This window comes from Mytilus californianus, unplaced genomic scaffold (genome assembly GCF_021869535.1).
Source record: "Mytilus californianus isolate M0D057914Y unplaced genomic scaffold, xbMytCali1.0.p SCAF_7, whole genome shotgun sequence".
In the NCBI taxonomy this organism is placed as follows: domain Eukaryota; kingdom Metazoa; phylum Mollusca; class Bivalvia; order Mytilida; family Mytilidae; genus Mytilus; species Mytilus californianus.
In genome coordinates, this window is record NW_026262723.1 from 105002727 (window position 1) to 105027433 (window position 24707).

General features: G+C 33.3%; 1 protein-coding gene across 1 annotated transcript in view; it reads left to right on the forward strand.

Moving 5' to 3' along the window:
- The window catches only part of LOC127709614 (uncharacterized), a 401059-nt gene that overhangs the window by 96613 nt on the left and 279739 nt on the right, over positions 1-24707 (forward strand). The window contains exons 22-34 of the mRNA XM_052215217.1: positions 3042-3112; positions 3908-4065; positions 5186-5355; positions 10487-10673; positions 11863-12024; positions 12537-12710; positions 12955-13105; positions 13343-13411; positions 14457-14608; positions 16025-16163; positions 21623-21832; positions 22590-22653; positions 23376-23539. Of these exons, the coding sequence (XP_052071177.1) occupies positions 3042-3112; positions 3908-4065; positions 5186-5355; positions 10487-10673; positions 11863-12024; positions 12537-12710; positions 12955-13105; positions 13343-13411; positions 14457-14608; positions 16025-16163; positions 21623-21832; positions 22590-22653; positions 23376-23539 (1871 nt within the window). The remainder of the gene's footprint in view (positions 1-3041; positions 3113-3907; positions 4066-5185; positions 5356-10486; positions 10674-11862; positions 12025-12536; positions 12711-12954; positions 13106-13342; positions 13412-14456; positions 14609-16024; positions 16164-21622; positions 21833-22589; positions 22654-23375; positions 23540-24707) is intronic.

Below are 24707 nucleotides of genomic sequence, written 5' to 3' on the forward strand. Positions count from 1 at the left end.
TCTTTTATCATTTCGAAGTTAGTGGAAGCACTTGTTCTATTGCTTATGCCATGATACTGTATTCATCTTTCAATTATGTCAACCAGCTTAACTTATTTGAAATATGAAATTCTCATAGTTTTTGTGTTAAAAAGATATAGCAATTTGTTTTCATGCTTTAAATTAAAAGAGAATTTTGTATCTTACCATAATTTCACAAATCTAAGTTAAATATATATATGTTTTCTTCAACAACAATTGTTAAAGTTTGTGATTAGGTCAGTTTGAAGGAAATCATTTAAGGTAGCTCAGTGAAATTTGGTATGTACTTGTATAAGCATCATACATCTCTTTTCCATTGAGGTTACTTGGGAATGCCACCTTAGTCCTGATCCAATGTCATTGACTTCCAAACTTGCCCATTGCTTACAAATTAAAGTTTGTAATTAAGTCAGTTGAAAGGAAACCATTTATGGTAGGTCAGAGAAATTTAGTATTCCCTTTTAATAGCATTGGCAGATCTCTTTTCAGTGGAGGTTATTTGGCCATGCCACCTCAGTCCTGATCTATTGACTTCCAAACTTGTCCATAGCTGACAAGTTAGTTTGTGATACGGTCAGTCAGAAGGAAACCATTGATGGTAGGTTAGAGAAAGTTGGTATTCTCTTGTAATAGCATTGACACATCTCTTTTCAATGGAGGTTATTCAGCCAAGCCACCTCAGCCCTGGTCCATTGACTTCCAAACTTGTCCATAGTGTACATGTTAAAGTTTTCTGATAGGTCAGTTTAAGAGAACCACTAAATGTTAAGTCAATAATATTAGGTAAGCATTTGTAAAATATTGTCATTACTCAATTCTGTGGTGATATATTTTGGTTTTACCCCTTAGATGTTGTCTATTGACCTTGAAACTTTTGCATATTACAGGTTTAATAAAGTGTTGCCTTTTGAGTTTCAACAATTTTTTATTATACTATATACTATCAATTTTACATACAGGTAAGATATTTCTCTGTGTCAAAATTTTATTTAAGATTTTTACCTTTTTCTGTACTTTTGGATCTATCATTCATGAATATGTCATATAAGCATTGGCATTGTGACTCACACTCAGTTGCATCCATTGCTATTGATAATGACAGTTATTTCTTTTTTTAGCTCACCTGGCCCGAAGGGCCAAGTGAGCTTTTCTCATCACTTGGCGTCCGTCGTCCGTCGTCCGTCGTCGTCCGGCGTCGTCCGTCGTCGTCCGTCGTCGGCGTTAACTTTTTACATTTTTAACTTCTTCTAGAGAACCACTGAATGGAATGAAACCAAACATGGCATGAATGTTCCTTATGAGGTGCTGACCAAGTGTTGTTACTTTGTAGCCGATCCATCATCCAAGATGGCCGCCAGCGGGGGACTAAGTTTAACATAGGACCCTATGGGAAATGCATACAAATGACTTCTTTTAGAGAACCACTGAATGGAATAAAACATAACATGGCATGAATGTTCCTTATGAGGTGCTCACCAAGTGTTGTTACTTTGTAGCCGATCCATCATCCAAGATGGCCGCCAGCGGGGGACTTAGTTTAACATAGGACCCTATGGGAAATGCATACAAATGACTTCTTTTAGAGAACCACTGAATGGAATAAAACCAAACATGGCATGAATGTTCCTTATGAGGTGTTGACCATGTGTTGTTACTTTGTAGCCGATCCATCATCTAAGATGGCTGCCATCGGGGAACTTAGTTTAACATAGGACCCTATGGGAAATACATACAAATGTCTTCTTTTAGAGAACCACTGAATGGAATGAAACCAAACATGGCATGAATGTTCCTTATGAGGTGCTGACCAAGTGTTGTTACTTTGTAGCCGATCCATCATCCAAGATGGCCGCCAGCGGGGGACTTAGTTTAACATAGGACCCTATGGGAAATACATAAAAATGTCTTCTTTTAGAGAACCACTGAATGGAATGGAACCAAACATGGCATGAATGTTCCGTATGAGATGCTGACCAAGTGTTGTTACTTTGCAGTCGGTCCATCATCCAAGATGGCCGCCAGCGGGGGACTTAGTTTAACATAGGACCCTATGGGAAATACATACAAATGTCTTCTTTTAGAGAACCACTGAATGGAATGAAACCAAACATGGCATGAATGTTCCTTATGAGGTTCTGACCAAGTGTTGTTACTTTGTAGCCGATCCATCATCCAAGATGGCCGCCAGCGGGGGACTTAGTTGAACATAGGACCCTATGGGAAATACATACAAATGTCTTCTTTTAGTGAACCACTGAATGGAATGAAACCAAACATGGCATGAATCTTCCTTATGAGATGCTGACCAAGTGTTGTTACTTTGTAGCTGATCCATCATCCAAGATGGCCCCCAGCGGGGGACTTAGTTTTACATAAGACCCTTTGGGAAATACATAAAAATGTCTTCTTTTAGAGAACCAAAAAATGGAATGGAACCAAACATGGCATGAATGTTCCTTATGAGATGTTGACCAAGTGTTGTTACTTTGCAGCCGATCCATCATCCAAGATGGCCGACAGCGGGGGACTTAGTTTAACATAGGACCCTATGGGAAATACATACAATTGTCTTCTTTTAGAGAACCACTGAATGGAATTGAACCAAACATGGCATGAATGTTCCTTATGAGTTGCTGACCAAGTGTTGTTACTTTGCAGTCGATCCATCATCCAAGATGGCCGCTAGGGGGGGGAGCTTAGTTTAACATAGGACCCTATGGGAAATACATACAAATGTCTTCTTTTAGAGTACCACTGAATGGAATGAAACCAAACATGGCATGAATGTTCCTTATGAAGTGCTGACCAAGTGTTGCTACTTTCTTGCCGATTTACTGTTCAAGATGGCCACCAGGATATTTTATTAAATAACGGGACCAATATTAATCAAAATTTGGCCTCAATCATTATTTGGGTATCTGTTATGATTTTTATCTATCTTTACATGATTTCTAAAACCAAAGTAGAGTCAGGTGAGCGACACAGGCTCTTGAGAGCCTCTAGTTTTTTCTTTTTATCAGGGTATACTCAACTTATAAGGAAGCTATTAAACTGAAAAATCAGATACAAGAGGCGTGTTTCTTCTTGAAAGGTATGAATTCAAACACAGAAAATATTATACATTTTATTAATAAAACTTTAAAAGGCATATTGTATACTTAAGATAACTGAATGTTCTCTCAAATTACTCAAATTTGCCATTCCAGTGTTTATGGGCTCTAGATTTTTTGGGGGGCAAATGTTAAACAAAAACAAATATCTTCTTTGGTCAGTTACAACTAGACCAAGGTAAATGGATTCATCTTTGTAATATTACTGCTGTCCAGATTTTAAAAAAAGAGATAAAATTTTCATAGAGGTTTCTCATAGATCATCTGTTGGAATTTTTTTATACAGAAATTTTTTAAATTTTGTGAATTTTGATATCAGAGATTTTGATACTGCAGGATTTGTAGTTCAAATTTCTTTCTCAGTTAAACACAGAAATGATACTTTTGTACCAATTGATAACGGTAATGTTATTAAAGAATGATTTCGATAAAGAAGGAAAAGTATTTTTATGACTTGACATTTGATCCAATTCATTTGTTTTCCACCAAAATCTTGTAGAATTAATCTGCAATTTTCATGAAATTTTTTATCTGAACTTTCTAATACATGACATGTGTTATATTGGTTTATTCTTTTTTGTTTAACAACTTGTGAGAATTGAATATGGCTTGATATCAAGTCTCTTAAATTAATTTCAATAACAATAACTAACTCGCCAATGACTCTTTTACACTTACATTGAAATTAAATAACTCAAATTGGTATCAAGAGATATCTAATAGCTTGAGTTATCTAATTCTTACTTGTTATGAAACCTATAAATATATAAAAACAGATGAGAAGCCATACTGGTGGAATATCAATGTTGAATATAAAGGAATTGTTGAGGAGGCTGAAAAAGCAATAGATGCAGTAAAAATGGGAAGTCCCGAATGGATTGAAGATTTCAAGGAAGATCCTGTGGCTACATTTACCAAAGGAAAGAATACCACGGTAATATATTGATATGATGACTGAGAACAAACAGAAGTGGTATTCTGCTTAAATTTTATTTAACTTTGGATAATTGAAGACAATGTTGAAGTCCAGTACTAATGAAATTTAAGTGCCAAAGCAACTTAAATTTGTTTCCTTTTATATTAAGTTGAAGTTAACACCCATAAAATGTACTTTGTTTCCAAATTTGAATATGTCAATTCAGAATGAAAACAGAGCATCAACTCTTGAAACTTTTGTCAATTTGCCTTTATAGGTTTTTGTCTCACCTGAGACTACTTAAAGGTTTTTATCTTTTTTTTGACAGTATTTATAGGTTTTAATCTCACTTGAGACCTCATTTATGTGTTTTTGTCTCACCTGAGACTTTATTTATAGATTTTTGTCTCAACTTAGACCTTATAAACTTTTGTCTTACTTGATTCATTATAGACTTTTTTCTTACCTTAGACTTAATACCAAAAGTACTTTTTATTGTTTTGATCTCAAATTATGATGTTATTGTCATATCAGATGTTAATGCCCTCCAGGGCCCTTAATTGGAATAAAATGAAATATTCTTCTGTATGTGAGACTTTAATAAAGAAATTATCATTTCGAAGTTAGTGGAAGCACTTGTTCTATTGCTTATGCCATGATACTGTATTCATCTTTCAATTATGTCAACCAGCTTAACTTATTTGAAATATGAAATTCTCATAGTTTTTGTGTTAAAAAGATATAGCAATTTGTTTTCATGCTTTAAATTAAAAGAGAATTTTGTATCTTACCATAATTTCACAAATCTAAGTTAAATATATTACCCCCCCCCCCCCCCCCCCCCCCCATGTCCCCCTTGCAATAGTAGGGGTACTAATTGCTTTCCTGTCTGTGCATCTGTCATTCCATTTGTTGTGGTCACATTACCTTGAAAGTTAGTATACATGTTTAGTATGATGTGAACTTTAAAAATGTATGCCAATTAGGGTTGTGACCATTGCTTTGTTGTTCACTGAACATAGAAATGTGATAATGTGAGAGAGGCATAATGTCCTATGGACACATAATCTTGTTTGATGAATAATTTTGTATATCTGTGCTTATTGAATTGTTATATATGTTTAGTATTTTATTTCAGTCCCAACTGAGAGAGACTATAAAGAATGAAATCATTACAACTATAGAGGAGCTGATGAATCCTTTTAGAACCATTCTAAGACATCTTGCTGGTCCATTTTTTGAAGCCTATGAAACTGTTTTTGGGGTCATCAAGTCAGTGAAAGAGGCTTATTCTATTCTAAAGAAAGGGTAAGGTTTTTCATTTTTTGCCATGGCATTGTCAGTTTGTTTTTGATTTATGAGTTTGAATATCCCTTTGGTATCTTTCGCTTCTCTTTTATATTATTTCATCGATTGAGATTTAAAGAGGGAGAGTTGGATTACTAAAAACACCTTATTTAAAACCTGCTGTAATAAAAAGTCCTCATGATTGGTATCTTCAGGTGTTTCATCCTTTAAAAAAAAATGGTAGCTGACTGGATTGAGGTGATTTAGAGATTAACATTTGGTTTAGAATTATGAATTTTTTTGTGCTGCTGTTTTGCTGTCTAATTAAAATATACATTTATTCAAAGTAGTTTTACTCTGCATTTTTGTTTTTTTGGGTAGGGGGGTGGGGGGGTTATAATGACTTCTCATAGAAAATATATACTGTAGTTGAAGGACTTTTCTATTCTTCAGTTTTTGCCTTTCAGCACCTTGCATCTCTTCTTTTTTTTTTAAATGCTTTCTAGCTCACCTGGCCTGAAGAACCATGTGAGCTTTTGCCATCACTTTCTGTCATTCCATCGTCCGTGAACTTTTCATTAAAAGTCTTCCTCTGAAACTATACTATTATTACTTTTCATTAAAAGTCTTCCTCTGAAACTATACTATTATTACTTTTCATTAAAAGTCTTCCTCTGAAACTATACTATTATTAATTTTCATTAAAAGTCTTCCTCTGAGCACAAGTCATGTCTTCTTTGACTGTTCATGACGTTAAAATACTAAATCCCTGGGATGTATTTTAGTTGATTTTAGTCTCTGATGCATGATTTTTTATTATTAATTGTTTTGGTTTTTAACTAGCTGTCAGTAACTGCGAGTACTCTCAAATCGTACTTTCTTTTTAATTTGACCTGTTGATACTATTTGTAATGCTTTTTTGTTATTTAATGTTAACATGAATCTTGTCTATATACCAGCTTTGATTATTTGGTATTTAATTACCACAAATTTTCTCTTCTTCGTACTATGAACATCAAAATTATTTCATTTTTCCTTAGATGCTGTTCTTGGACCTGTACAGGGAGTTTTATCTAGCATTAATTGTATTTTTTTATTGTTGATATTCACCCCATATGTACCAAGTGTTAGATTAGTTTTATTGATATTAAAGAAATTTCTTGGTATTCCTAAACAGAAGATTTTATACACACAGAAGAAGAAGTATACTTAACAACAATTTTATTTCATTTACCTGTGTATAATATGACACAGTTTTCTTCAAAAGTGATGATTTTCTATAAATTGTTTGAAATTTCACAATGATATCATACTTTATCTTTGTTTAAACCTGTTTATTTACTTTTGACTTTAATTATTTATCCCTTGTAATTTTTTATTAACTGTGTATTTGCATTCAGGTATCACAGGTCAAATTTATTCGTTCATTGTGTGTTAATTTACGTTTTTTTGATTGAGTTAAGCCTTCCAATTGATATTTTATAGTGTGTTTTTCTATGTTGTGATGTTATACTATTGTTTCAGAAAAGGGAGAAGGTTTGGTACCATTAAAACGTTTAATCCCGCTGCAAATGTTTGCACCTGTCCTAAGTCAGGAATCTGATTACAGTAGTTGTCGTCTGTTTATGTAGTTCATACGTGTTTCTCGTTTCTCGTTTTTATATAGATTAGACCGTTGGGTTTTCCGTTTGAATGGTTTTACACTAGTAATATTTTGGGGCCCTTTATAGCTTGCTGTTCGGTGTGAGCCAATGCTCCTTGTTGAAGGCCGTACCTTGACCTATAATGGTTTACTTTTATAAATTGTAACTTGGATGGAGAGTTGTCTCATTGGCACTCATACCACATCTTCCTATATCTATTATTACTTTTCATTAAAAGACTTTTTCTGAAACTGTACTATTATAACTTTTTATTAAAAGTCTTCCTCTGAAACTATACTATTATTACTTTTCATTACAAGACTTCCTCTGAAACTATACTATTATTACTTTTCATTACAAGCTTCCTTTGAAACTATACTATTATTACTTTTCATTAAAAGTCTTCCTCTGAAACTATACAATTATTATTTTTCATTACAAGTCTTCCTCTGAAACTATACTATTATTACTTTTCATAAAAAGTCTTCCTCTGAAACTATACTATTATTACTTTTCATTACAAGTCTTCCTCTGAAACTATACTATTATTACTTTTCATTAAAAGTCTTCCTCTGAAACTATACTATTATTATTTTCATTAAAAGTCTTCCTCTGAAACTATACTATTATTACTTTTTATTAAAAGACTTCCTCTGAAACTATACTTTTATTACTTTTCATTTCAAGCTTCCTTTGAAACTATACTATTATTACTTTTCATTAAAAGTCTTCCTCTGAACCTGTACTATTATTAATTTTCATTAGTCTGCTTCTGAAACTATACTATTATTACTTTTCATTACAAGTCTTCCTCTGAAACTATACTATTATTACCTTTCATTATAAATCTTCCTCTGAAACTATACTATTATTACTTTTCATTAAAAGTCTTCCTCTGAAACTATACTATTATTACTTTTCATTACAAGTCTTCCATTGAAACTATACTATTATTACTTTTCATTACAAGTCTTCCTCTGAAACTATACTATTATTACTTTTCATTAAAAGTCTTTCTCTGAAACTATACTATTATTACTTTTCATTAAAAGTCTTCCTCTGAAACTATACTATTATTACTTTTCATTTCAAGCTTCCTTTGAAACTATACTATTATTACTTTTCATTAAAAATCTTCCTCTGAAACTATACTATTATTACTTTTCATTAAAAGTCTTCCTCTGAAACTATACTATTATTACTTTTCATTACAAGTCTTCCTCTGAAACTATACTATTATTACTTTTCATTACAAGTCTTCCTCTGAAACTATACTATTATTACTTTTCATTAAAAATCTTTCTCTGAAACTATACTATTATTACTTTTCATTAAAAGTCTTCCTCTGAAACTATACTATTATTACTTTTCATTAAAAGTCTTCCTCTGAAACTATACTATTATTACTTTTCATTAAAAGTCTTGCTCTGAAACTGTACTATTATTACTTTTCATTAAAAGTCTTCCTCTGAAACTATTCAATGATTTGTAAAATGGATGTCAACTACTGTGGATTTGATTATTTGGGGAATACCAAATTTAGTGGATTTGTGGATCTGGGTAAATTGTGAATTTTGATGTCGTAGGAAGTACACATTTTGCATAGGCTTGTATGCAGATTTTAACAAAGCAATGGAATACAATATCTGTTTTTCAATCCATGAAAATTGCTATCTTCAAAAATAAATGAATCCACTGTATATAGTTTGTGATTTTTGTCCAGGTTGATCAACCAACATGGCTAAACCAAAAACTGAATTCTTCAAGAAATCTTTTATGTATTCTGGACCATCCTTGTGGAACAATTTGCCTATATCATTACGAAGTATTACAAATGTTAATTCTTTCAAATACAAATTAACAGATCATTTATTGAAATCAACCAATTAAAAAAATATAAAATATCAATTATTTTTTTATCTTGATTATTTTTTCATAACATTTTATGCAGTTGTATTGAACATTGATCATGATACTTAACTTTTATACTAATGTATTTCATGTATATGTTTGCATTGTGCTTTTTGGCTAATATCTCAAAAACTATAGCAAATAGAGAAAAACTGACAGGGTTCAAATAGTCAGCATTACAAATTCTATGTGCACTCAAAATTTGGAAAACTGTTTGTCTGCCTGTTTTGGAGTAAGTGCCCCTGAAATATTGCCTTTTTTTTTTTTTTTTTTTTTTTTTTTTATCTTTTTTGACATTTCCTTGCCACTGTTTCAAAATCTATAGGAGCTATATTAAAATAAAAATGATCAGCATGACATGATGTACCACCTTGAAAATTATAGAAAAATCTATTAATTTGTTGTATGGCCTGCGACGAAATTCGCGGAAACCAAGACATAGGGATTGCTTTTCTGGTGACAGCATCAACAATTGTTAAGTTTTCTGCTTAAGTTAGTTTTATAGGAACTACTTATGATAGATCATTGATATTTTGTATAAAGTTGCATTACTAACAGTACATATCAGTTTGACAACTATTTTGAGGCCCTGCCCCCTAGGACATGGTCCAGTGACTGTGAATTAATTCGCAATTTTTAATGTTAAGTTTTCTGCTTAAGTTAGTTTGATAGGATCTACTTATGATAGATCAATGATATTCTGTATGAAGTTGCATTACTATCAGTTCATATCAGTTTGACAACTATTTTGAAGCCCTGCCCTAGGTCAAGGTCCAGTAACTTTGAATTGAACAGCAATTTTCAATGTTAAGTTTTCTGCTTCAGTCAGTTTGATAAGAACAACTTGTGATAGATTAATAATATTTTGTATAAAGTTGCATTTAATACTAACAAGTACATGTCGGTTTGACAACTATTTTGAGGCCCTGCCCCCTAGGACATGGTCCAGTGACTTTAAATTAATTAGCAATTTTCAATGTTAAGTTTTCTGCTTATTATATAGTTAGATTGATAGGAACTACTTACAATAGACAACAATATTTTCTATAAAGTTACATTAATGTCTATGCATCTCAGTTTGTCAACCATTTTTAGGCGCTGCCCACTAGATCATGGTCCAGCGACGGAATTAATAAGCAATGCTGCTGTCCATCAGATATAATTCTGAACCCTGAAGATCTCTGTCTTTTTCTGAATTTTATGCCGCGAGGCGAGACATATCTCTGTGTCATCAGTTTATTTAGTTATTGCCCCTGAAATATACATTTTTTTTTCAATGTTTGCTCTTGTTTAGCAAATTATTGGTTAAATGTGTGTAAACTGCAAAAATAAACAGGATAACAATATCATCTACTGTGAAAGTTTGGCAACCTGTTTTTTGAGTTATTGCCTCTGAAATGTTGATTTTTACTATTTTGTTGTTAATTACCAAAATGATCAACAACACAAAGAAAAACAATAGTATGTGCATATACAAGACCTAATTAGCTAACTGTTGATTTTTTTCACCAGGTGAGCAATACATGGACATGTGTGCCTCTTGCCTAATTGAAATGCCTAATACTTACAATACATAATTATTGTCAATTTGTTTACAGATATCAGTTGGGAAAGTCTTTAATTGATAGTATTTTTGGAACTAAAGCACATCCTGATTTTCCAAGGACAGTTAGACTGGATACTAATGGTTGTAGAGGAAAAGGATTTTATCCCTCTAGGTTAATGAACGGTGACCCAGAATACTCCTACAGTGGGGTTGACCTAGAAATAGAGACAGGAGAAATAGTAAGTAAATATGTTGAATAGTAGAACACTGATGTTTGTAGAGGTAAAAAGTTTACAATGTTGGTTTGAGATTATGAATTCTCCTGCAATGGTTCTAATCTGAAACTAGAGACAAGAGATTTAGTAAGTAAATAAGTTGTATAGTAGAACACTGGCAACTGTAAAAGAGAAAGATTTTATCCATCTAGATTAACTTTCAATTTTGTTGATGTTCAACTTGGCCGCTAATGTTATATAATAGCAAGCTTGAATTTACATCTGGCAAAGAAAATGGCCATCTATAAAAGATAAAAGCAAATGTTTTAGAGAAATGATCAGAAAGAAAACATGATGCAATTTTTGTATCATTTAATGGTAATATCAGTAGTTAAGCTTTGAAATATCTGATAATAATTTAATAAGCCTCACACTCTTTCAGATATCTTCAAATCTAAAAATAATGATTTTTATATGAGCGCAAAAAAAAATTTTTGGGTTCGTATAATGCTATGATGTCGTCGGCGTCGGCCAAAGACACATTTGGTTTCCGGACAATAACTTTAGTTTTAGTGAATTGATCTCTATGAAATTTTACAAGAAGGTTCAATACCACAAAAGGAAGATTGGGATTAATTTTCGGGGCTATGGTACCAACAGTTTAGGAATAAGGGGCCAAAAACAAGCATTTTTCTAGTTTCCAGACAATAACTTGTGTTTAAGTGTATGGATCCCTCTAAAATTGTACTACAAGGTTTCATGCCTCAATGGAAAGGCTGGGATTGAGTTTGGGGGTAATTACTCCAAGGGGGGTCAAAAAGATTGGGTGGGGGGGGGGGGATTTTTTTTCCCAATATTTTTCTTCAAAATTTTTGAAAAGTTTCAAGAAGAAATCTTCAATTGAAAGTATTGCGCAAGCGCACAGTATTGCGCAATAGATTTTTAAGATCTTTGACCACATTTATTTTGTGTCAGAAACCTTTATTATGTCAAAAATTTGATCACAGTCCAAATTCAGGTGGTATCAAAGCTTCAATATTATGTCTAAACTTGCCCCAACTGTTCAGGGATCGACCTCTGCGGTCGTATCAGGCTGCGCTCAGCGAAGCATTTTATTTTTAAATGATGTTTGCAAAATATTGAAATGATCATTTCAAGTTGAAAAACCAGTGATGTATATATATCATTGTCTTAAATCCTGTTTTTTTTTCAGGTTGTAGCTCCTTTCTCTGGATATATAATGTTAACAGATAATCCAAAGGAGATTTTGATAAAAGCAGACGAATCTCTAAAGAATACTGAAATTTACATCACAAATGTAGATCCAAAAGATACCATCCTTCATCCTTCTGATGGAAATTACATTGAACATATGGTAACAAAAATATTTGTATATTAAGTTCTAAAGTTAATGTGTTTTTCACCAATGCAGAAACATTATTTTATGTGTATTTTTATTTTATTTAATGAATAGTTGAATTATTACAGTTTTCAGATGTTTTGCTCTTGAGTTTTGTCCCTTTAGTATTTATTAAAATTGTAAAAAAAAAGGGGGAAAAGAGCATATTATCAGTTACTTTTTCACAAAATTAAAGGTAATCCCAACAAGATGTTAGAGTGAACAATGTACATTTGATAAGTATTTGTACCTTATTGTTAACATGTTTTTAACAATGGCCAATATTTTCTGCTGAACTTTAAAAATTAATGAACCAATTAAATAAGTCTTATGTTTATTGAAATGTATTTGCCATGTAAATGTCATAATTTCATAAAGTTTCCTTACTGAATCATAATATCTTACACCAGAAACCATGAGCAGAATTGATGTCAGCAATGAAATTAATTGTATAATAACTGATATTGTGATCTTAATTTTTCTATCAGATCTGGGGAGGTGTGACTATTGGAACAGCTACATCATCACCATGTAAGAACCATATACATCTGGCTATAAAGAAAGATGGAGGATTTGTTGAACCAACCAGATTTCTAGAAAGCAGACCTATATTTTTCCAGCCTTATGTACAACATTGTAATGATTACAAGCTGGAAAAATTGGTAAACATGTTTTAGTTATGGTCAATATAATTTGAAAGTGAATATTAATATTTTTCAATGTGTTGAAATGGTCATTCTGTATAATTTTCATAAATTTTAAATGAAGCCTATCTGACTTTAAACAAATGGTATGAGATTTGAGAGATTTTGAAACTTCCTTATTCTATAACAAGGGCTTTGTACAAGTGTCGTAATAGTATTCTGTAATATCATGGAGGAGGAAACTATTTGTGATTAATTTCAGGGTTACACAGTAGATGCAGGTAAAATACCACCAGATGGAGAAGGTCAGAAAGAAGTGGACGAAACTCCAGATACACAGAATACTGATGTTACTCCTATAGATCCTCCTGCTCAGTCAGATAATCCAGGCACAGATATGCAGACTATTAAAGGTAATCCTGTTTATATATCCTATGAGCCATAGCCTCGTTAAGAGTAAGAAGTGATATACGACATAAAACCCAAAATTCCTTATATTGCAATTATCCTAATTGATTACATTGCAGAATCATTTTTAGCAGAATCTTTCAAAGTGATATATTTTAAATGTCCTTGAAGAAAATTCTATGGACTGTCTTTCTTTATGTTGCAAAATGAAGAATTCACTTAATTCTATCTTTTGATTTTAGATGAGCCTGAAGGAATGTTTTCAAAAGTAAAGAGTGAAGTTAAAACAGGGATTGTGAATGGAGCTAAAGGTTTGAAGAAATATTTAGTTATAAAAGGAGTTCAATCTTATTATGTTATCCAAATCATATTGATGTTTATTTCTGAATTCTATCCTTACACTACAATCAAATAATTAAATACTGTTTAGGAAGTTTGCTGAATAATGTAAAAAGTTAATGGGGTCATGATATTACTATTATACCTCACTCAAAAAGTGGGGGCTATATGGCATTCATCTTCTCAGTCCACAGTCTGTCTGTTCTCCCCTCTGTCGGTTCATCCAACACATATTTCTGTCACAACTATCTAAGGTACAACTCAACAGAATTACTTTACATTAAGTCAGCTGCTTAGTCGTGATAAGTTGTAACGTGTTTGTACTTCCTGTTTTATGATACCATGATTTTTTTCAATATGTTAAATGAACATAACATTTTTCATAGAACTCTTCTCAAGTATGTCTGAGCAGTAAGACCTCATACATGGTCAGCAGCTTGGCCTGGATTAAGCTGTAATGTGTTAGCAATTTTCTGATGTGTCGTACCCTAACTTCATGTTGAATGAACTTAGAATTTAGGTTTCAGTATGTTAATTGAACTAAAAGAGCTTAAAAATATAGGTTGACAATGTTTTTCAAGAATATAGTACATTTTGTATATAAAATACGAATGACATGTATTTTGGTGCCAATCTTAACATTCTTTTCATGATTATTTTTATCAAGAAATTGAATTTTTATTGGTCCAACAAATTCTCCTTTGAAAACTTGCCCATATTCATATGACCCAATAATCAGATATTTGTCATTTCTGAATTATTTTATCAAAGCATGCACAAATTAATATATCCTTAAAAAAAGGATAAATGTCCTGGAGAAATCAGGGGGAAAACTGATTGTTTCTGTTGCAAAAAAAAAGTGGTAATCCATTTTGAGAGGTAATAAAGTTTGAACTAGGGCTCTTTATCACTTATGCATAAATAATAATACCTGTTTCAAGCTTTTGATTGAACAAAAGTTACAGATTTAAAGACGATGCAAATTATCATTGTGTTGTTATTGTTTTTTTTTATTAGAAATGTTTTCAACCCTTATGAAGAAAGCCGACAGTTTTTTCAAGAAATTCTCCTTAACTAGATTAAAGCTTGGATCCATCATTGAGTTTCTAGACCTCCTGGGAATGACAGAAAGTAAACAAAAATTGGCTGAAGTTCTCAAGAGTATAAAGGTATTTATTCTACCTCTGTAGTAAAAATGGAAAAAAAAAATATTTACGGGAAAAGAGTTCTCTAACTGTTTTCTGCTTTTAAATGTAAAAAAAAAATGAATATTACCTGACTGAACAATTTTCTTCAGGTTCAATAGGATAAACAGATTACAAAAATACTTTTCATCTGGTTCTAATGTGAAGAGAAGAAACACAAAATCTAGTTCCAAGGTGTTGTTAGGATTGGAAACATTTTTTATGGTAAATTTCTCTATTTCATAAGACTAGCAATTTTTAAGTCTCCCAGTTTGGGAGGACTTATTGTTTTTGCTCAGTTCTTCTTCTTCTTCTTCTTCTTCTTCTTCTCCTTCTTCTTCTTCTTCTTCTTCTTCTTGGGAGGACTTATTGTTTTTGCTCAGTTCTTCTTCTTCTTCTTCTTCTTCTTCTTCCGCCACTTTTAAATTTGAACTTGTCCGCACCCGTTCTCCAAAACCGCTTGTCAGATTAACTTAGGGATTCACAATATGTTAGACTAACATGTCTAGTGGTGCAATCAGGGTTTTGTTTGGGCAATGGGGTTTATAAAGGGGTACTTTGAGGGGCAAAAAGAAAGGAGGGTTTTACTATAGAACCCTATGGGATTTTATTTTTTTAAATTTTCAAATGATTATAAATTGAAACCGTTAGTGATAGACACAATCTTTTTAATTGAAAATGTTTTTATTGATAAAGCACATTAAATGAAATACAGGGTTAGTCCCCAGGGGTCACCCCCACCCCTTGCCATTTAAGAAAGTTCTAATACCTTGTAAGTGGTCAAGATCCCCACCCATAAACCATATATATTCTGGTTTGTCATGAGAAAGCACATCAAATGAAATACAGGGTCAGTCCCCAGGGGTCACCCCACCCCCTGCTATTTAAGAAAGTTCTAATATCTTGTAAGTGGTCAAGATCCCCACCCATAAACCATATATATTCTGGTTTGTCATACGAAGATGGTTTGAATGATATACAGGGTTAGTCCCCAGGGGTCATCCAGACACCCTGCCATTTGAGATCCCCACCCCTAAACCATATATATTCCTGTTCGTCATGTCTTGAACATTTGAATGACGTATAGGGTCAGTCCTCAGGGGTTCCCCCAACCCCCAATGTTCTAGTATCTTGTAAATGGTCGAGATCCCCACCACTAAACCATATATATTCTGGTTTGTCATGCCAAGATGATTTGAATGATATACAGGGTTAGTCCCCAGGCATCACTAATGCATATAACTTTACTGGACCAAACCAATTTTCACTGGACTTTGCCCAATGTCAGGCGACCCTGGGATTTACGAATTATTAAGCATCCTGTTACAATCATTTCTTGTTTTTAATTGAAATTCAAGTGAAAATAATATTAAGAAAAAAACCAATTTTTTTTTTCAAAAGAAACTTATAGATAACAGACCATGCTTGAACCCTGCTAAAGCTACAGAAGAAGAGTTGAAGCAAGAATTATTTGACAGAGGTCATGCAACAACTGGAACTAGAGAACAGATGATTGCCAGACTTACTAAACCAGATAACAGTAAGTGACATTTACCTGTACAAAGACTTAAACTTGATAACATTCCTCAAACCAATGTTAAAGTTGTATATTGATATAATATTGTTGAAAATATTGAATACAGTCAAACCTGCTTTTACTTTTACCTCGTTTCAGCGGTCACCTGCCTCTAACAGTCACTTTCAGACCCTCCCAAAAGTTATCTCTATATAAGTAACTCATTTCAGCTGTCATCTGTCTAACACGGTCAGCCGTTACATAGTTTTCGCAGGAAATAGTCATTTCAACTTTTAAGAACGGTCATTAAAATGATTTTCATGTTTTCAACAACCAAATTTTATAATCATGATGAAAAATATATGCATTCAGTATCAAGTTAAAAATGAGAATCGGAACCCGACTGTAACCAAGATCGCGGCACAAGAAGTGAATTTGTGAATGTCCCATGTACCACTCCTTTCAGTTTTAATTGAAGACCGTATCATCGACTTGTTTCTCCACGAATATTTACATATCCGAATGTTGTCTTCAAGTTAGTGTGCCAGAAACCACCATTTTCTACCACTTGAAACCAATAATTTGCCTAGATCCTGGCTACGTTTTTTAACCTCATTTAAAAGGTCACCTCTCTTGAGTGGTCACTTTTGATACTTTCCATGAGTGATTGCTTAATACAGGTTTGACTGTATATGTAATGAATACATATATCAGTTGAAGGTGTCACACCACCATTTCAATCAGCATCGAGAATATATTTAAAAGAAACTTAATATAACTGAATGATCCTGAGGTTATCTGGTAAAAAGTTTGTGTTTTTTGTCAACCGACATGACTGCCATGGCTAAAAATAGAACAAAAGGGTTAAATGCATTTATTGTTCAATATCTTGATAACCATAATTATTCAAGAAAATCTTAATGAGCAAAAATACCCAGAGAGTCAAGATCTACCTCTTTTTTACAACAAAATCATCTGATGACTCCTTATATGAGTTATGGTCCTTAAATGACAGTTTTGACTATATTTTTACAGGTGAGTGATTAAGGCTCCTAGGAGCTTCTTGTTTCAGGATGTCCAGGGAGGGCTACGACAACACCAGGCAATGTGTACTGTATATATGACATTTATTTCAAGGTGGCCCTGGATGGCTATAATAACACCATACAATGTATACTGTATATATGACATTTATTTCAAGGTGTCCAGGAAGCTATGACAACACCGTACAATGTGCACTTTATATATGACATTTATTTCAAGGTGGCCCTGGATGGCGATTACAACACCATACAATGTGTACTGAATAAATGATTTTTAGGCAGTTAAGCTGCCTTATGCGAGCACCCTAGATTTGTGTTCTACCCAATAAATGCTGAAATACGTGCCATTGTTATTATCTAGCTGGATATAATGTTATTTATAACTAATTGAATAGTTTTTTCATACTTTTAATTCTGGATTACAAAAATATGACCAGAAAAAACCTTAAATGATCGTCGAACCACCCAGAAGTTTTGAAGTTGCACATAGGAAGTAGAGCACATTAGGAATCCTTATGTAGTTTATTATCCCCTGTGCTTTTGGCTAAGATGTCAAAGAACAATTGTATGAAATATTTAATCGCCGAAAATCTTTAAAGACAAGTAGTTTAGATTTCCCAAATGGCAAAAGTCGTAGGAATATTGTTTGTCGTCAATACGTGGTACAACTACGTCAGTAGTCTATTAATAAGTTCAACTGTTCATGCTGTTGGCGGCAATTTCAAATTGGAAGACGAAATTTTCGTATCTTTTCAATTTGGAGGCAGGGGTTCAAATTAGCGGTGGTCCGAGGTCTGCGACCTTCCACTTTTGCAATCGGACTCTCGACTTGGTTACTAGCTGCGGAACCGTAGCTCTTAGGTCCTTATGTTATTTTTTGACTATTTGCGGACCATAGAGTCTATGGTCCGCAAATAGTCAAAAAATAACATAAGGACCTAAGAGCTACGGTTCCGCAGCTACTTGGTTACTAGCTACGCCCGACGGACCTTTCACTTGAAAGAAAATTAAAAATAACTTTGCAAACCTTTTAACCAAAGTCTCTAAATAAACGATCTCAAAACTTATTTTCATCTTTATTATTCATGACAGCGATGTTCATTTTGTTCAACCGCTAGCTGTATACAGATAATCGCCGACAAGTAATGTGTAAATTCGAGTAAAATCGTATCTGACTGACAAAAACAACATTGAAAAACAATGGATGCCGTGTAGACAATTACAATATCGGGTCCGATTCCGGAAGCGGATAAGGGTAATTCCGGGTTTTGAAGATCAACTACAAAAAAAAAATTTCAGGCAGGTGACAAAATACATCTATGCATGGTAAATAAATATAAACACTAGAAATGGAAACCAAAAGATATATGTAAAAGAAAGAAAAAGCAAAAACAGAAACTCAAAATTACTTTTTGACAAATTTTAATGTCAAAATCCAATACAATGTGACAGCTGGGAACAGTATATCTAACAATATATATGTTCCTGGTGACAGTATAAATCTTCTTTATCAGTGATAAATGTTGATAATGCATGTAAGATGCTTTTAAAGTGTAAACATATTACTGCAATTTTTTTCTCAATTTTGAAGGGTCAGTTAAAATAGCTGGAAGTTTCTTACTTTGTTTCCGCAAATAGTGCAACTATATCATATGATACCTGAATGTAAGCAAATCATATGATATATAGGTGGAATCCTTTGGGTCACTCTACCCCCTCCTGTTTGATAACTTTGAAACGGATGAGATCCCCACCCCTAAACCATATATATTCATGTATGGGACTATATAACTAATCAAATGAAATATAGGGGGAAGTCCCTAGGGTTACCCCACCCCTCCTGTTTGAGAACTTGGAAACAGTCGAGATCCCCACCCCTAAACCATATATATTCATGTATGGGACAATATAACTAATCAAATGAAATACAGGGGAGTCCCTGGGGTCACCCCAACCCTCCTGTTTGGGAACTTTGAAATGGTCGAGATCCCCACCCCTAAACCAAATATATTCATGTATGGGACAATATAATAAATCAAATGAAATATAGAGGGAGTCCCTGCGGTCACCCCACCCCTCCTGTTTGAGAATTTGGAAAAGGTCAAGATCCCAAGACAAGACAAGACAATTTATTTAAACTTAAGCACACTTATGGTGCTACAAGAGGATAACAATTATACATTAACAATTACATATATACTTATACATTTACAAGCAAAACACACAATAAATAAATAAGTGATATCATACAATAAAATTGAAATAAACCATATTTGGTTGATTTGTTTGCAAAATTCTTAATTGCAATGTGGATATGAAGTTATTGTAACATGCTTTGTATTATGAAAATATTTTTTCAATATGTCTTAGAAACATGCACACTTTTGTTAGCAGTGGCATGTTACAGTGTGATAATAGACCAGTAAGTTTCAATTAGGAAGGATTTTGTGTGTAATATGTAGGTATATACCTTTCTCTTAAAGACATAATTTGTTCATTGGAGCATACAAAAAAATAATGATCCCATAAACCATACATATTCATGTATGTGACAATATAACAAATGAAATGAAATATAGGGGGAGTCCTTGGGGGTCACCCCACCCCTCCTGTTTGAGAACTTGGAAACGGTGGAGATCCCCACCCCTTAACCATATATATTCATGTATGGGACAATATAACAAATCATGAAATATAGGTTGAGTGCTTGGGGCCACTCTACCCGTTCCTGTTTGAGAATTTGAAAACGGTCGAGATCCCCACCCTAAACCATATATATTCATGTATGGGACAATATAACAAATCAAATGACATATAGGGGCAGCTCCTATGGTCACTGTAAACCATCCTGTTTGAGAACTTGGAAATGGTCGAGATCCTCACCCCGAAACCATATATACTCATGTATGGGACTATATAACAAATCAAATGAAATATAGGGGAGTCCCTGCAGTCACCCCACCCCTCCTGTTTGAGAACTTGGAAACAGTCGAGATCCCGACCTCTAAATTAAACCATATATATTCATGTATGGGACAGCAGAACTTATCAAATGAAATATAGGGAGAGTCCTAAGGTTCACCCTACCCCCTCCTGTTTGATAACTTGGAAACAGATGAGATCCCCACCCCTAAACCATATTTACTCATGTATTTGGCAATATAACAAATCAAATGAAATATAGGGGAAGTCACTGGGGTCACCCCACCCCCTCCTGTTTGAAAACTTGACAACGGTCGAGATCCCCACCCCTAAACCATATATATATTCATGTATGGGACAACATAAAATATCAAATGAAATATAGGGGTAGTCCCTAAGGTCACCCCATCCCCTCTTGTGTGTGTTTTAAGAACTTGTAAAGTTTGAGATACCAACTCCTTAACCATATTCATTCCTGTTCGTCATTTCAAACAGATTTGATGGACATACAAGGTCAATCTCATAGGCATCACATATGCATATCACTTTACTAGACCTAATCAATGTGTACTAGACTTTGCCCAATGTCAGGCGACCATGGGAATGAATAATTATGGGAGCTTTGTTTGGGAGACTTCGTAACAGCATTCTGTTACAAGTATTTCTTGTTTATTATAAAATTTTATTGATGCAAAAAATGAGTAGGTTTAAAGAATTTACCTTAATTATATTTTGAATAATTTCTGGTTCTATAAAAAATTTCATTTTAATATTGCTCATTTTAAAGAAAACATATCTTTCAAGCCCAAGAATGTTTGACCAACTTTATTATAATCACCTGTCATTTTATTCCAAACTTAGACATCATGGACTTGGGGTGAAGGCGGGGGTCATTTACATTTACTATGGGCAGGTCAGTCAGACCTCACCTTTGATCCCCGTAGTAGTAAACATTTGTCTGATTTGTGTCTCATAACTTTTGCACTGTAGAACACAAACTCAGTTTTCTTTCCAGGGAAGCAAGTCCATGCATACTATTACAAGCTCGTACTAAGTCAACTTGAACTACTAACAGTCAACTAATACCAACGTTAACTATCAACTAGAACAACTGCAATCATTTCGAACTTGTACCACTGCAGACACATGACCATTAAAAATATACTTGATATATGCGTTGCTTTTGAAAACCTTGATAAAATATGAATTATTTGCCTTAATAATTAATTCATTAAATGAACATAAATGCACAATATATGAATGTTTAATGTTTGTTCTTTTAAATCTTAAAAAAATATAATGAAGCAACATAGCCACAGTTTTCATAATTATGTTTGCCTTGGTTTTTGGTTAACTGCCTACAGCGCTTACAGTGCTTTGATTATTTCAGGATGTCCTTGGAAGGCTATAACAACACCATACAATGTGTACTTTATATATGACATTTATTTCAAGGTGGCCCTGGATGGAAATTACAACACCATACAATGTGTACTGAATAAATGATTTTTATTTCAGGATGTCCTTGGATGGCTATAACAACACCAGACAATGTATTTTGTACTTATGACTCAATGTGCTTAGGTGTAGAATGTTGTCTAAATGTCAAACTGTTCATGTTCCTGTACACTATTAAAGCCTACGCCAGATATGATCCATGTGACTACACTTTGAGTGTTGGGTTACAAGGTTACAATTATACTATAAAGTTTGATATGGGATATGATGGTAAGTAGACATAAAACAATGATAAATAGTATTTGTTTTGCTTTCAAAACAAAAGTTTAACATTTGTTTTCGTGGGTACCAATTTTCCAATATCGATAATTTTTATTTTGTTCAACTTTTAAATTCATGGTTCACCTGTTCCCAGGAAATCCATGAAAATTGGTATCCCATGAATAATAATGAATCCACAGTATTTCTTTTTAAAAGATGGCAGGAGCATCATATTCTTTCTGAAAAGTCTGAAAATGGCCCTTAAAACTATCTACCAAATTTGTGGAAAGAGTATAATTTCTCAGAAAATGATGTGCAAAATTTGCAGAGATGTATACTATTGTGATTGCACTCTTAACATCATGACTTGAGACCGGCACATATAGAATGTGGCATGGTTAAACATGTTTGTGGGCGCTCAACTCTCCCCCTAACCTGGTACAGTGGCATTACAGCACAACATAAGAACAAACTATAAAAATCCGTTGCAAATGGGCTCTACTCAAAAGATCGGTACAAGGCACAACAACAACTTACATTAAAACAATAGATACAAATTTTGAGTTTTATTTTGTTAATTCTCAAAGATCTTATCTGGTCCTACAACATATTTTAAAATCTCAAAATTGACAACACTGTATAACATTGTATCTGCTCCCCTTAAATGCATTTGAAAGAAGAATATTTTAGAGCCTTATATTAAAATGTGCATGCTGATAGAATTATCTGTTATTTACTAGATTTGATGTTATTTTTATTATTTCAGGAGTTTCAGATGAGATACCTACAGGGTTTGATGTTGGATTGCTGGATCTTGTCTGCTTGATAAAGTAAGAAACTGCATTACATTTATGTCACTTTCTTTATACCAGAAATATTGTAGGTGATTTGAAATTTATCAAATTTTACACTATCTGGATTTTATTTTGGTTTTCAAAGATATTGTCTGGAAAGTAGTTTTCTGTTCTATGCGGAGAGTGATCTTTTAGGAGTGTCTTAAATATCCCATAAGATCTACTATTGAAAGAAAGCATTCTTTGCTACAGTATTTTTTTGAAGGCTATTTAGGTAAAAAATGGCAATTGAAATTATGCTTCAAACTGGAAGTAGCGATTTCATGACCCTTATCTTCTGAAAAACACTTTAGGTAGTTTTATTTCTTAATGTTTGGAATCTTTCTTCATCTCTAACTTCCTTGCCTTACCTATTTCAGTACGAAATGTTCAGCCCACCTCACCAAAGACGATATTTTTGGGCAGTCCAATACTTTTTGGTCTGATTTTCTTTACTTCGGCCAATTTAAAAAATCTGAATTTCACAAAAATTAACTTGTTGCAGGAGTATATGCTGTTAAATGATAATGAGAAATTATCCCTTTGAAAATATGGAACATTGTGGGAGTCCAAAAACTGAAAATAGCACTGCATTTGACGAAAAAGAAGTCATGCATGGTGATTAAAGTATGATCACAGAAGATAAATATAGGACTCATAAGTAGCCTGAATTATTGTTGAATTTTCTATATTGATCTTTATTCATTTATATTTTTAAGGTATGACATACAGAAGACTGATATTGGATTAATTGCCTCGGTTGGTGTAGGGTTTTGTGATAGTTCTGACACTGATAACTGTGTGGTTTTCATCAGTCTCCTAGCTAATGCTGTATTGCCATTACCAATATGTAAAACTGACGGAACTATCACACGGCCTCAAGGTAGTGTATAAAGTCAATGTTAAAGTATAACCATTACCAATATGTAAAACTGATAGAACAATCACATGGCCTCAAGGTAGTGTATACAGTCAATGTTAAAGTATTACCATTACCAGTATGTAAACCTGATGGAACTATCACATGGCCTGAAGATAGTGTATAAAGTCAATGTGAGGGTATTACCATTACCAATATGTAAAACTGATGGAACTATCACATGGCCTGAAGATAGTGTATAAAGTCAATGTTTATGTATTACCATTACCAATATGTAAAACTGATGGAACTGTTACATGGCCTCAAGGTAGTGTATAAAGTCAATGTTTATGTATTACCATTACCAATATGTAAAACTGATGGAACTATCACATGGCCTCAAGGTAGTGTATAAAGTCAATGTTAAAGTATTACCATTACCAATATGTAAAACTGATAGAACTATCACATGGCCTCAAGGTAGTGTATACAGTCAATGTTAAAGTATTACCATTACCAATATGTAAAACTGATAGAACTATCACATGGCCTCAAGGTAGTGTATACAGTCAATGTTAAGGTATTACCATTACCAATATGTAAATCTGATGGAACTATCACATGGCCTCAAGGTAGTGTATACAGTCAATGTTAAAGTATTACCATTACCAATATGTAAAACTGATAGAACTATCACATGGCCTCAAGGTAGTGTATACAGTCAATGTTAAGGTATTACCATTACCAATATGTAAAACTGATAGAACTATCACATGGCCTCAAGGTAGTGTATACAGTCAATGTTAAGGTATTACCATTACCAATATGTAAAACTGATGGAACTATCACATGGCCTCAAGGTAGTGTATAAAGTCAATGTTAAGGTATTACCATTACCAATATGTAAAACTGATGGAACTGTTATTACATGACCTCAAGGTTGTGTATAAAGTCAATGTTAAAGTATTACCATTACCAATATATAACACTGATGGAACTATTGCATGACCTCAAGGTAGTATATAAAGTCAATGTTAGGGTATTACCATTACCAACATGTAAAACTGATAGAACTATCACATGGCCTCAAGGTACTGTATACAGTCAATGTTAAAGTATTACCATTACCAATATATAAAACTGATGGAACTATCACATGGCCTCAAGGTAGTGTATAAAGTCAATGTTAAAG